General features: G+C 45.9%; 1 protein-coding gene across 1 annotated transcript; it reads right to left on the reverse strand.

Annotated features, from left to right (window-relative positions):
* Positions 1 to 1,131: 1,131 nt before the first annotated feature.
* Positions 1,132 to 12,915, reverse strand: BPGM (bisphosphoglycerate mutase). The gene is made up of 4 exons (XM_086610609.1): positions 12,853 to 12,915; positions 11,792 to 11,884; positions 8,775 to 9,430; positions 1,132 to 3,267 (listed from the first exon to the last, which is right to left on the reverse strand). Exons 3-4 carry the CDS (start codon positions 9,373 to 9,375, stop codon positions 3,089 to 3,091), a joined length of 780 nt encoding a protein of 259 aa, XP_086466735.1. The 5' UTR covers positions 9,376 to 9,430; positions 11,792 to 11,884; positions 12,853 to 12,915; the 3' UTR covers positions 1,132 to 3,088.
* Between the last annotated feature and the right edge of the window lie 380 nt (positions 12,916 to 13,295).

Here is a 13,295-nt window from a genome sequence, read left to right on the forward strand (position 1 = left end):
AAGAACTTGTCAGCTCCACCATATTTACAAACATTTAAGAGGATTCTAGAGCTATTACTGCTACTGAATCACAAGTTAAAAATGCATAAACAAATCAAATCAAACACGTCCATAATGTCAGCTGTAGAAACACTGGTTACCTTGTAAGACTTTGAGGCATTCTCAAACATGAGGAAAATGTTTTCCAATCACTGATCTCTAAAGCCACCAGCAAGATTCTCATTTTTCCCCTCTAACGTAGCTATGCCTGAAGATCGAGCATCCTTATGCCACTGTTGATGGAAGTTGGTTTCTGTTCTTCAATACACACATTTTATGAAATTCCTGATTCATTAGAAGGCTATTCAGAAGCAGGCATTGCAAGGTGTTAAAATAATCTTAAAAGAGCACAATGCAATCCCCAGTCAGTTCCCTTTGGTACTTTTATGAGGTCGTATAGCTGCCAGATGTGGACATAAAATCCTGTTATTGCTTCTGAGTCACAAGCAAAGCAAATGAAGTCAAACTTCCCAGGGCACTGTCACTATTCATGTCTCAAGCAGCACTGTAGAAACAGTGCCACCTGAAAACACACTGCTGTTCTTTTCTTACTGCCTGTGACTCTCTGAAAGGCTGGTTTCAGTCAGTTTTGTCCATTCAGCTGCAAGAAGAAACAGGAAAGCTCTCTACACTCACTCATCCACCTTTCCATTCCCCACTCCATCCCCAGAAGAGATCATAAATTCTCTAAGAGAAGGGGAGGAGAGAGCATATCTCCCAGTTCAGCTAGGATCATTTCCAAGTATATTCCAGCTGCATCTCAAGTCTTTTAAGTTCTATGTTGCAATGTCACAATACCAAAGGGATTTGAACACTGATAGCCAAGACCTGTAAGCCTACACATCCGGATGCAGGCAGTTCCTACTGACAAGAGGTGGCTCTACTTGCCTTGTTAACAAGTCTACAGTGACTTTTCCTTGATACTGAACTTCATACATTATTGAATGTTTAGGGAAGAATCTGATCACTTGAGTGCCAGTAGCCCTCCTCAGGGCATTGGGAGGTGAGCATTTGCTGATCAACAATTTAACTCTGAGTTAACTGACTCAGTAAAGTATCAACTAAGATTCAGAGTTACTCTATGCACAGAAATCTTAAAAAACCAAGGAGGAGTAAGTCAGTACCAAATAGAGTACCAGGGAAACTGCTAATAGTATTTCAGAGAAAAAACACTGACATACCCTTGCTTGTACAAAGCAAGAAGAAACCTACCAGCTTCATGTTTAAAAGAAACTGTTTAAAAGAGAAACAGGCAACTTGTTCCTACTGCAAGGGCTACAAAAAGCCAAAGAGAAGCCCAAGCATCGTTCATGCAAGAAAAACTGCCATCTAGCCAGAAGTCTTTTATGGAGTACATGCCACACTAACACGAGCCAGCATCAGACCTGGAAAGTCTACCTCCATATAGCAGGGAGACTGTCAGAGGCACACCACACCCTCACACTGCTCTCCTCAAAGGGGAAAAAAAACATCCTCTCACACTTATGAAGTGATCTATGGAGCTGCTCACCACAAAGAGGCAGCTACTCCAGAATTTTAAAAGTTTATACTATCATAATACCAAGGGAATTCTCATCAACTTCTCTTGAGGTTCACAGCTGGGCCATACTGAGAACAAATCCAGCTCAAACAGCACACACACCAGTGCCACCCATGTTGGTGACTGAGGTCAGAATCGAGATGCTCATGTGTTGAGACAGTGGGTCAGATCTAAATTTACGTAGCTGTGTTGTATTTGCAAATAAGATTATAGCAAGTCTTCAAAAGTGGAATTACCCTGACGCTTCTGTACACAAAGAGAACATCCAACTGCCACACATGCTACACTACACTTGACCAGTGTGAACTGTTCAAATTTAGTGCCAAACACAACAGCAGGGGCCATACTTGGCAAGAATCAAGCTATGACTGTGAGGAGTGTTTTATGGGAAAAAAAAAACAACTTTCAGGCATGGTAGAATATCCTTCCCTACCAGCACGATGGCTGAATGAGCTGCACCCATTAATGCTTCTTCCATGCCTTATGCATCTCCTCCCTCCAGAGAAACTGATACAGAGAATGCCACAGTAATATTATATGGAATATATTTATCAAGAGATCTTTGCAACTCAGGAAAGCTTAGAGGGGGAATTTTCCTATATCCAGTTTACTGGGGTAAACAGGAATTATTCTAACAACTTGGCTAGGAAATCAAACATCTAGTACATGTTAATTAAGTGTTTCAAAGTTATTCAGGTCACTCACTAGGAGCTAAGTGACAATTTCAACATTAAGCAGGAAACCTTTGTGCTTAGCTTGTAGACTGAAGTCTGAGTTAAATCCTATTATTGCAAGCCAGTAAAACGCAGTCATGCTAGGCTTTGCAAAGATGGTGGAGGAAAAGGGATTCCTTCTAGATTCCTTAAGAACTGTAACTAAACTGTGTAACAAAAGACAACTATGGTAACTCTAACAGCCTGAACATCTCTACAAAATTCTCCTCTGGACCATGAACTGGCCTTGGAAGACTCAAAATAACAGAGGCAAAGAGTTGTACAGCTGAAAGTGTTGTGAAAGACTGAAGGAACTCCATCCAGAACAAGCTGTCATGGCCATAGACACAGAAGAATCATACTGCATAACTGATCTGGTGTCATTTTATCAGTGACAAAGTTTTAGTGCCAATAACAACCTGGACATAATTAGTCTAGTAAACTGGTGCTTCTCCCCTTAACAGATCAAGACTGATTATTCATAAACACCAATAACACATACCTTTACTTCTGTACTGGGCCACTCTCGATCCTAGATCTGAGGCAGACTGCCCTGCAAGTTCCCATGACCTGAATGATCTCTTGATTTCTTTTTTTCAGTATCCATAACCTCATGCTGAGATCTAAATTCCAGTTTTTGAAAGGCAGAGGGTTCATCTACCAACCTGAGACTCAACAACTGTCCCTTCCAATTATTTAGTGCCTGAAATCGAGACTTTCACACAGTGCAACCTAGCAGTCAAACATAAATCATCACTTATTACCACACTTTGCAAACAGCTGTGTTAGTGGGATTTTACTTCTCAGCAGATTTTACTTTCCCTTGATCTTCCACTTTTTTGATGGCAGCTTGGATAGCTTCTTGATCACCCAGAAACTGGTGAGGGCCCAGAGGGTGCAGGTTCTCATCAAGTTCAAGAAGTATGGGCACACCAGTGGGGAGAGTAACATTGATGATGTCCTCATCTGAGATGCCTGCCAAAGGAAAAAAAAAAAACAAAACCAAAAAAAACAGTGTTACACCTAGTGAACAGCTTCCTAATCATCTGTCTAGCTCAGTCTTGTTTCTGAAATTATCTAGTCTTAAAACAGGAGGACATGTTCCAGTCTCCATCAACACCACCAGCTACCCAAGGGTCAATTCCCAGCTAGATCACAGCTTGGATAGCATTTTAGGAACAGCTGAAGGAGGGAAGGTGAAGCCAGTTCTTTTATTTTTCAGTTTACACACACAATAAACAGGAAGAGATTGCCCTGGAGACTGTATCTTTCCTTTTTTACAGGTCACTGATGACAACAAGGTTCATCTGCATATCCTCTCAACTCATGCATCACAAAAAGAGGATGAGAGTCCCCATGTGCTACTTCAACACGAAGCAACCTCTGCTAAGCCACCAATACAAACAGGCTCTTTAAAAAGGCAGGATACCAAGGTCAGTTTTTCTCCCCAGTATTCTATGCAAAGCTCCTCACACAAGCCATCTTAAAAAAAAAAAATCAGTATTTAATTCTAGTGTAAGGATCGCTGTTTGCCCACATCTTATTTCTCAAAAGCAAGTCTATAGCATCTTGCCTACAGTACTACTCTCAGAATTACTAGGTACAGGATACTCATTTCCACTTTCAAATGAAGGAGAGAGGAAGGAAAAGGGAGAAAGTTAACTTATACAACTTGGAGCATTTTCCTGTATTCTTCCACTTCACTAAAATAACATGTACCTGGGGAGAAAATTTATTTTACCTAGCTGTGCTCAATTAATATACTCTGGGAATCTAATCTCAATGAAATTGCTAATTATTTTTACATCAAACACAAGTCTCCAAAGCATGCAAGTGAATTTTGAGACCAAACCTCCCAGTAAAGTTTCCATACAGGGTCTGAATAGTTACATTAAGAAGCAGTGATTGCAAAGACATTATTCCTCAAAAATTTCAGGCAAGAGAAAGCTGGTGTCATGGGGAATGTAAATTTTTTAAATATTTCTTTTTCTTCTCCTTTTTAGAAGCACTGAGGTCACAGTAGCAGCCTGCTGCTGTAAAGCAGGACACCTTTGAGTAATTCATGCTTAGAAAACGCACACCATCAAGCTTCTAAAATGATGACACCATATAAACTAGGCCAAGGTGCATGAAGAAAACATCCTCTCCAGCAGGTGAGAAAACAGATGGTTCTCAGAACACATGGGTGCAAATTTACCAGCGATTTTCACATTAAGTAGAAAAGCAGAGCCAACATACTAACAGGAAAACCCACAAAGCCAAGCCAGTCAGCAACACTGGGATGACAACGGGTCAGAAAAAACAGAACTAATCATGAGGTGAGAATGGTTTTATGCCCCTGCCCAGAGACTACACAAGCACACAACTTCTGCAGTAACCTATTCTTGTTTTGATTAGGCTAAACATTAGTTCAGCTGTAGATTAGCCTTGTTTCAGAAAGGCATAGAGCAAGAAAAACAGATAAACCCTTGCAAAAAGCTTATACCTTGTCATGTGTCCATTAAAAAAAGTAATACTCTGCCAATTTAAGCAATCCCTGTATACCAGGGATAAATAATTCACCTGTTGTAGGCAGCAGAATCACAGACCTACAGGAAAGCACTCAAGGAGCATCTAAAATTTTAAAACCGCACAAAAATCAATGGGGAAATCCCAAGTCCATTTACCAGGCACAAGCACTATTCTCAAGGACTTGGATTTGCAAAACAACTTGCCAAGCTGCCTGAGCTCTTATTTCAAGGATTCTTAAACATATATAGATTTTAACATACACGTCACCACATATCCACGGAGAATCCGGCCCTACGAAGCGTTCTGCCCACCTCTCGAATTCAGCCTCCCAGTCTAAACCATTCAGATATACCCAAAGTAGATCAAGTCATGCAGGAGAATTTAGACAAACCACATAATGTGGTCAGGAGCCAGGATATTTAAAGGTTTCCTCTAAAGATGGATTAAACAAAACTAGCTGTAGCTACCTGGATTCAGAAAGGCGTTTTACTGGTTTTACAGAACACAAAGTGACCACACCAATCACCAACTAAATCAGCCAGTATTGATTTACACAGCAAAGCAGGGCAGTCTACGATAAACAGGCTGCAGCAAGCATGTGGGCTTTCTCCTCATGATTCTTCCTCAGGTGGAAGTGTTGCCTCAGAGCCAGGAGGCTGGAAATGCACATTGAAGTCAAATGAATTAAGTCATAAAGAAAGAACAGTGTCCCATTGCTTTATTTCAGCACTGTTACTGTATTTGTGTAGTATTTCTGTTCTTCAGGAAGCAAGAAGCTGATCAGGTTTGTCACACGAGCTCTTCAGTTGCAGGCAAAACGCACACAGAAGAAGACTCCTCACCCAGCAGGCTAGGAGGACAGCGAAGAGATCACATCTCAAACTCAGGCCATTGCAAGCACGAGCTAACTGTTATCCAGTTACTTCATGTGCTGTAACTATAGCCAAGTGACCTTTCCTTGCACTTCATTTCAGCTGGCCTGTGGCACAACCCCATCCTATCTCACAGGGAAGAAGGGAAATCAGGGCAAGGACTCAACTGCTGACTCCAGTGGTCTTATTTCTCATTGCACCCTGAAGAAGCAACACTCTTCCCTCCAGTAAAACACTAAAGCCTGAGTCTCAGGGCAGCCAAAGGGTACTGCATTGCTGGAAATAAGTCTTTCCTCAAGAAGGTTTGAAACTAAGGTCTTGTCTACTCACAGCCATAAGAATCCACAGCCATCACTGAAGTACTCAGGATGTCTTCCTCAGGACCCCAGAAAAACGTGACTGGGCAACTACATTCCTTGTGGACATCTCCCATGTTCTTGCTCCTGAGCTCCTGTTAAATAATGTTCCTTAACAGCAGCTGTACAGCAGGGAGCAGTTGGGTACATGAACATTGTAAGAATCTGCTACAGCACTTAAAACAAAAAAGATCTTTCAAAAATCACATTCAGCTCACTTATGCTCCATTTAACTGAAGTGGGTGATCAAACACACAGAGACCAGTAGGGTGGCCAGCAGGTTGAGGGAGGTGATTCTGTCCCTCTGCTCTGCTCTCGTGAGACCCCACCTGCAGTGCTGCGTTCAGCTTGGGAGGCCCCACAACAAGAAGGACATGGAGCTGTTGGAGCAGGTCCAGAGGAGGCCACAAAGATGATCCGAGGGCTGGAGCACCTCTGCTATGGAGACAGACTGAGACAGTTGGGGCTGTTCAGCCTGAAGAAGGCTCCAGGGAGACCTTCTAGCAGCCTTCCAGTACCTAAAGGGGCTACAAGAAAGCTGGAGAGGGGCTTTGAACAAGGGCGTGCAGTGATAGTACAAGAGGCAATGGCTTTAAACTGAGAGAGGGGAGATTTAGATTAGATCTAAGGAAGAAATTTTTCACTCTGAGGGTGGTGAGACACTGGAACAGGTTGCCCAGAGAACTTGTGGCTGCCCCATCCCTGGAAGTGTTCAAGGCCAGGTTGGATGAGGCTTTGAGCAATCTGATCTAGGGGAAAGTGACCCTGCCCATGGCAGGTGGGGTGGGACTAGATGACCATTAAGGTCTCTTCCACCCATTCTGTGATTCTATGAATATCTTTGTGCAAGCTTAAGAATTCACCTTTACTTGGTAGCCCATGAAGTGCTTTGAAATACTTGCACCCTGGAAAGTCCTACAGAGGCAAACCCTGTTGGGCTTGATTTTGAGCACCTACAGCCAACTTCTACAAGGGTTGTCTCAGCTTCTCCCTCCCCCTCACCTGTTCTTACCTAGTTCCTTCCTTCTATTCTTATGGTCAGAGCAACACAAAAACCAAAACAACTATTGAGGACAGCTACACCCCTCCTCCTCTGCATGTCAGCTACACCTGAGGCCAGGTGATTCACCCAACAAAACACACAAGATCGTATGCATAAATTCAGCCACAATGGGCTTGTTCTAGAACTGAGGCTTTGTAATTGAGATCCAAATCAGGTCACAGCATCCTTCCCACAAGCTTAGGCTAAAGCTTCAGTATTTTTATTAACAGGTTAAATATTCAGGGCCAGATTCTACCCTCCCTGCAGACTGGCAGAGGACTCAGCTTCAGCAGAGTAGAAGGAAGTGGGTACAGTGTTAGAATCTGGCTATTAATATCTACAGAACATTACCTCACTGTGCTGACTTTAAGGAAAGAAGGAAGAAGATGGGTGGGCTACAACCATGGCTGCAGCATATTTTCTACATCTGTTTCACCCTTACATCTGTCAAGATTTTCTATGTCTGTATTGGGTTTGCACAGCAAGGCTTTGGCAGTGGAGGGTGCTACAGGGGTGGCTTCTGGGAGAAGCTGCTAGAAGCTTCCCCTATGTCCAATACAGCCCATGCCAGTCAACTCCAAGACTTACCCATCACTGGCCAAGGTCAAGCCCATGAGCAACAGTGGTAGCACCTCTGTGATAAACATGTTAATTGGAAAAAACCAACCACACAACTGCTGCACAGCACCAGCCAGAGGAGAGGAGTAAGAACATGCAAGAGAAAAGTCCACAGACAGCAAGGTCAGTGAAGGAAGGGGAGCAGATGCTCCAGGTGCCAAAGCAGAGATTCCACTGCAGCCCATGGTGAAGACCACAGTGAGGCAGGTTGTCCTCCTGCAGCCCATGGAAGTTAACAGTGGAGTAGATATCCACCTTTGGCCCGTGGAGGACAGCATGCCAGAGCAGGTGGATGCACCCAACAGAGGCTGTGACTCCATGGAGACACCACACCAGAGCAGGCTTCTGGCAGGACCTGTGGACCCATGGAGAGAGAAGCCCACGCTGGAGCAGGTTTGCTGGCAGGACTTGTGAACCTGGCAGGGGACCCACACTGGAGCAGCCTGTTCCTGAAGGACTGCACTCAGTGGAAAGGACCCACACTGGAGAAGTTCATGGAGGACTGTCTCACATGCTTACACAGCATCAAGACTGCCTCTCCAACATTTCCCTGACCCCACCCAGTAGGCTATGAGTAGACAAGATCTTGGGAGAGGACCTAGCCAGGACAGCTGACAAACTGACCAAAGCGATATCCCATACCATATGACGTCTTTTCAGCAATAAAAGCTTCAGGAATGAAGCCTCCAAAGCAACCCACCATAGTAACAGTTGACAATGTCTTTGACCCCTCTGACAAAGTAGCTGAATAAACCCAAAAATAGTTGAAGCTTGAAGATTTTGTGTCTATCTAGACCAACTGCAAACTTAGTTTGAATACAGTCGTTTAAAACAAGCAGTGAGAAACAAGAGGAAAGCACCTGGTTCTTTTCTTAACTACATTAACCTAACCAATTCTCTCCACCTTCCACATCCTCCAGTCTGATTCCTGTTCCAATATGCCAACTTTTTACTTTCTCCTTGGGGATCACAGACATTAAGTGTCACATTGCCTAGATAAGTAATATAAGCTACAGACCAAGATGTAAAGCTTGAAGCAGTTGAGTAAGGAGAAGAGGGGAGGGCTAAAAGGAAGACCCTTACCTTCCACGTGCTTCAGCAACGCCCTGCTGCTGTTACCATGGGCAGAGATAAGGATCATTTTGCCACTTTTCAGTTCTGGCACTATCTTTTCATTCCAATAGGGAAGGAGTCTATCAAGCACATCTTTCAGACTTTCAGCCTTCGGAAGATTCTCCCGAGAGACATCGCTGCATTTATACCGGCGATCATTGTAGATCTCTTCATAGTAAGGATGAGATTCAGTTATGGGAGGTGGAGTAACATCATAGCTTCTCCTCCAGATTCTCACTTGCTCCTCCCCATGATTCAGAGCCATTTCTGCTCTGTTGAGACCAATCAGTGCACCATAGTGACGTTCATTCAGTCGCCAGGAACTCTGAATGGGGACCCACTCTTGGCCCATCTCTTCCAGGACAAGCCATGCAGTCTGAATGGAGCGGCTGAGGACAGAGGTGAAGACCAGGTCAAACTCAAAGCCAAGCGCTTTAAGATGTCTGCCACAGTTCTGAGCTTCCTTTATCCCATTACTGCTCAGCTTCTGGTCCACCCAGCTGCAGAAGCGATTCTCCTTGTTCCAGGCTCCTTCTCCATGTCTTAAAAGAACAAGCCTGTACTTGGCCATTTTGGTTGCAACTTAGCACAGATGACAGCTGGTCTGGCATCTAACGACGATGCATCTGGACAGAGACATGAGACAAGTACATCAAGCATCCCACAGATAATGCATTACAAATAGTTGTCTACTCTTTGCTGCTGTATTACTATCGGAATCAAAACAACCAAAGAAACGAGTGTTTGCTGAGTATGTTTTTATCTTTGAGGTCTCCTGGCTTTGAACTCCTTCCCACCCTCATGCAGGAGGAAAATCATCATCCTCCACCCGCTTGTTGCAACTAGCCCACTTAGCCAGTTGATTAGTAGTAATTTGTACAAGCTTTTCCTGCCTATGGACTTCCCTCAAGTGCTTAAACTGAGTCTCACTCAACACCTGAGGCTCCCAACCAGAGAAGCAGGTCTCACTCTCACTAGTGAACTTACCAGAGGTGAGACATGGAGCCCAAGCTCTTAAGAGCTGCCCAGACCCACACTGGCTCCAAAGGAATGAATGCAGGCACATGCAGCAGCTGTGATCCTCAACCAGAGAGGAGGACCACAGAATTGGAACTGGCAATATATAGAACCTTAGTAGCTTTCCTCAAGGGAGATGTCACCATAATCATGTTCTGCATAACTTGTTTCCTCACACCTCTATCCTGTCCTGCTAATTATGCTAGTCCTCACTTGATTTTTCCCCAGGCCACCTCCTCTATCATTCCTCCACACTCAAATGCCACAACACAGCTACTCTGGAAAGCAATGCACAACTAGTGAGTCCTCATTTCCCTGAATCCAGAAGTGATTTCTCAGATTATTCCATCCCCTTCCTGACTCTCAAGTTCCTTTTTCCTTCATGTGTCTATGAACTACAATGCCAGATTCTGAGGCACCAGCATTGATGTCTTTACTTTTGCAGTGGGCACAAATGGCACACTTGCTGTCCTCGTTAAATATCAGACAGCTACACATTCATAAGGTCAAATGGCACCTGTCTCTGCTCCTGTTTACTAAGCAACACCACCTCTGGATCATCTTCAACAGGAGATGGATTTTGACCACTCACCCAAGCTTTTGCAGTGTTGCCAAAGATCTTCTAGCAGGTTGTGTGAAGCCTGAAAGGTCCATCTAACACAGCACTGCAGCTCTGAGAGCCCCACCTGACCACTCTGACCTGAGATGTCACAGACCAGATAGTAATGGAAAAAAATATATAAAAATACAACTCTCTGCACCAGGAGGACTGCTGTATACTCAAATAACCATTAAGTGCTCTTAAAACCATAAACAGTGGGAGATTGAGGTCTGACTTCTGCAGGTCCAACTCTGGACTAGATTTCCATGAGACATGCTTATGGGAGCTCCCATCACCTCAAATCAGTTGGAGGTGCTACAATCCCACTCCAAGCATCTCAAATTCAGGCCCGCTGTAGCCCTAAATTAGGTCTGTAGGATGGGTTAGGCCCATGTACTCTGGGTTTTGGGAAGCACCCAGCACAGTATCAGTGCTCATTTTTACCAGACTTTCAAAAAAGTATATAGCAAAGTTTGAATTCATTAGTTCTTTACTCCCACAGCAGGGTCTACATCACACAAGGACACTGCCCAACACCTCCCCAGCTCTGCCTTCTGACTACTGGTACAGCCTGTGAGGACAGACAGATTTTTACAGAGTATCAGAAGGTATTGCCTGGTACACAATAGGCAGTTGATAAATACAAAGGAAAGTTTTCTATGATTTCAGGCAAAGGAGGCCTGAGTTTTGTGTATGACAAGGAGCATTTCAAACAATATCCCTTGCACGTTCCACTTTTTCCACTCACAATAATCAGCTGCACATTAAGCAAAGAAATCAACTATTGTTAGGATTCCAGTGTCATGTCACATCAGACACAATACTGAACTGTACCCTTTAAGATCCCAGATTTATAACAAAAAGGAGTATCAGACAGCATTTCCATTTAAAGCCAAAGTGATCTTTCTCCAATATCCCATGGATATCACTAAAAACTGCAGTGTGTTCACAGCACGAACGACTACACAAAACACAGCCACATAAAAAGCTCTATCTCTGCAGATACCTCGTTGTTCAGATTAATTGGTTGTATTACCCACAGAACAGATTACATAATTTACAAAACCAAATTAAGACCCAATGCAAAAAAACAAGACCCAATAGAGGGGATGCACCTGTTTGCAGATGTTCTTAGTTGGGCACTTTTGGTCAAAGGCAAAAAAATTCCTCTGACTATAACAACAACAAGAGACTCAAAGACCTAGGATCATCTGGGAACCATAAACTCCAGTTCAGTTCTATAAAAGATAAGGCAGAATCACCATTCTCAAACAAATTCAGAAAGGACTGGCAGTCACGGGGTCGTTTAAATATCAGTTCAATTTAAGCTAGAAAGCCTTAGAGAAGACATGGAAAAAATCCCACTCACCTTTCCTGTGGCAAAGGAACAACCTTCACAAATCCCAGCACGGACTCAAGAGCTGCTTTCTACAGGGGCCACCACACACTCTTGGCTAGTCACCTGCAGGAAGAGAACAAACACCAAGAAAGAAACTATAAGTGCAAACGGTTTTGCCAACCATCATTTGCTCTCTGAACTGTAAAAAAATAGAGCACACACCCCTTGTATGGGCAGGGAAAGCTCCCAATTTCCTCCTCCCAAAAACATGCAAATGCACAGCTCCTGCGTTTCCAGCAAGGGAAAGTTTCTCGTCTCATGGATGCCCTGGGATATCATTTGCTCCCCAAAACTTGTTTAGACTGCAATTACCACAGCTCTAGTGCACAGAAATCTGCCAAAACCTCTGGGGCACCAGGGAGGTACAGGCAGCAGGCTAGACCCTGCATAAAACAGGAATACAGAGCCCAGGCTCAGTGAAGCATGAGGACAAGGTGCTCAGGACAACATCTGCACGGGCAGAGCGTGGAGCCAAGCACAGCTTTAAGGCCTAACTGCCAGAAGTGGCCATTTCCAGGGCTCCTCACCCCGACCAGCACAAGCTCACCGGCTCAGCCCTTTTACAGAGCATCCCTGGGCGCTGCACCTGTGCCAGCCTTCCCAAAGACCGGAGCGGCTCACCCAGGAGCGGGGCAGCAACACCAACACCCGAGGATGCCCGGGAGCGGGGCAGCAGCTCCCGCACACAAACACACACGCACGGTGCCTCACGGCTGCCGCCCCCCCCAGAAGCCAGTCAGGGCCCGACACGACCATCCCTCCCCTCACGGGACGCACACCCGACCGGCTGCGGGTCCCGGGGCCCGCCCGCACCCCCCGCCTCAGGGAGCCTCCCCCCGGGCCCCGACAGCCCCGCTCCGAAGGGACGGCCCAGAGCGCCGGTACAGCCCCTCCGAGGGAGCACTCCCGGCGGCTCCGGCGCCCTCCTTCCCTGAAGGGAGCGAGCCGGGAGCCCGGGGCCGCTCTACCCCCACCCCCCGGCTCGTCCCTCAGCCTGAGAGAATTAACAGATTAAATCCGCGCCGGCTTACCGGGAACACTGCAGCCCGCCGGGAACGCCACAGCCGGAGCGAACGCTGCTCCGCCGCCGCTTGGAGCCGCCGAGCCAAGCGAGGGGCGGACCCCGCGCCTTAATGAGGCCTCGGCGTCCCCGCGCCCGCGAAGCTGGGGGCAGCCTGATTGGCTCGCCCAGAAGATGAGCACCGCCCTCAGCCAATGAGGCCCGAGCCTGGGGGAGGTGACGTGAGAGAACGGCGCGGCGCCTGCGGGCGCGCTGGGAGGGGAGCCAAGCTGGGCCCCGCCGAGCCCCCCGCCCCCCCCCCCCCCCCCCCCCCCGCGCCATGCCCGGCGGCCCGGGTCGATGTCCGGCGGAGCCCGCGGGGATGCCGGTGTCTCCCCGTCCCCGCAAAGAGCGAGTCGTTTTTTTGTTGTTTTGTTTTGTTTGTTTTTTTTTTTTTTTCCTGCGAGGAATCGC

Source organism: Tauraco erythrolophus, chromosome 4, assembly GCF_009769465.1.
Source record: "Tauraco erythrolophus isolate bTauEry1 chromosome 4, bTauEry1.pri, whole genome shotgun sequence".
Lineage (NCBI taxonomy): Eukaryota > Metazoa > Chordata > Aves > Musophagiformes > Musophagidae > Tauraco > Tauraco erythrolophus.

Bases quoted from the DNA above. Each gene is read 5' to 3' on its own strand.
- BPGM (XM_086610609.1), bottom strand. From the start codon at position 9,375: ATGGCCAAGTACAGGCTTGTTCTTTTAAGACATGGAGAAGGAGCCTGG. The intron at 3,268-8,774 runs GTAAGGGTCTTC...TTCCTTTGGCAG, and splicing joins GTTGCTGAAGCACGTGGAAG to GCATCTCAGATGAGGACATC.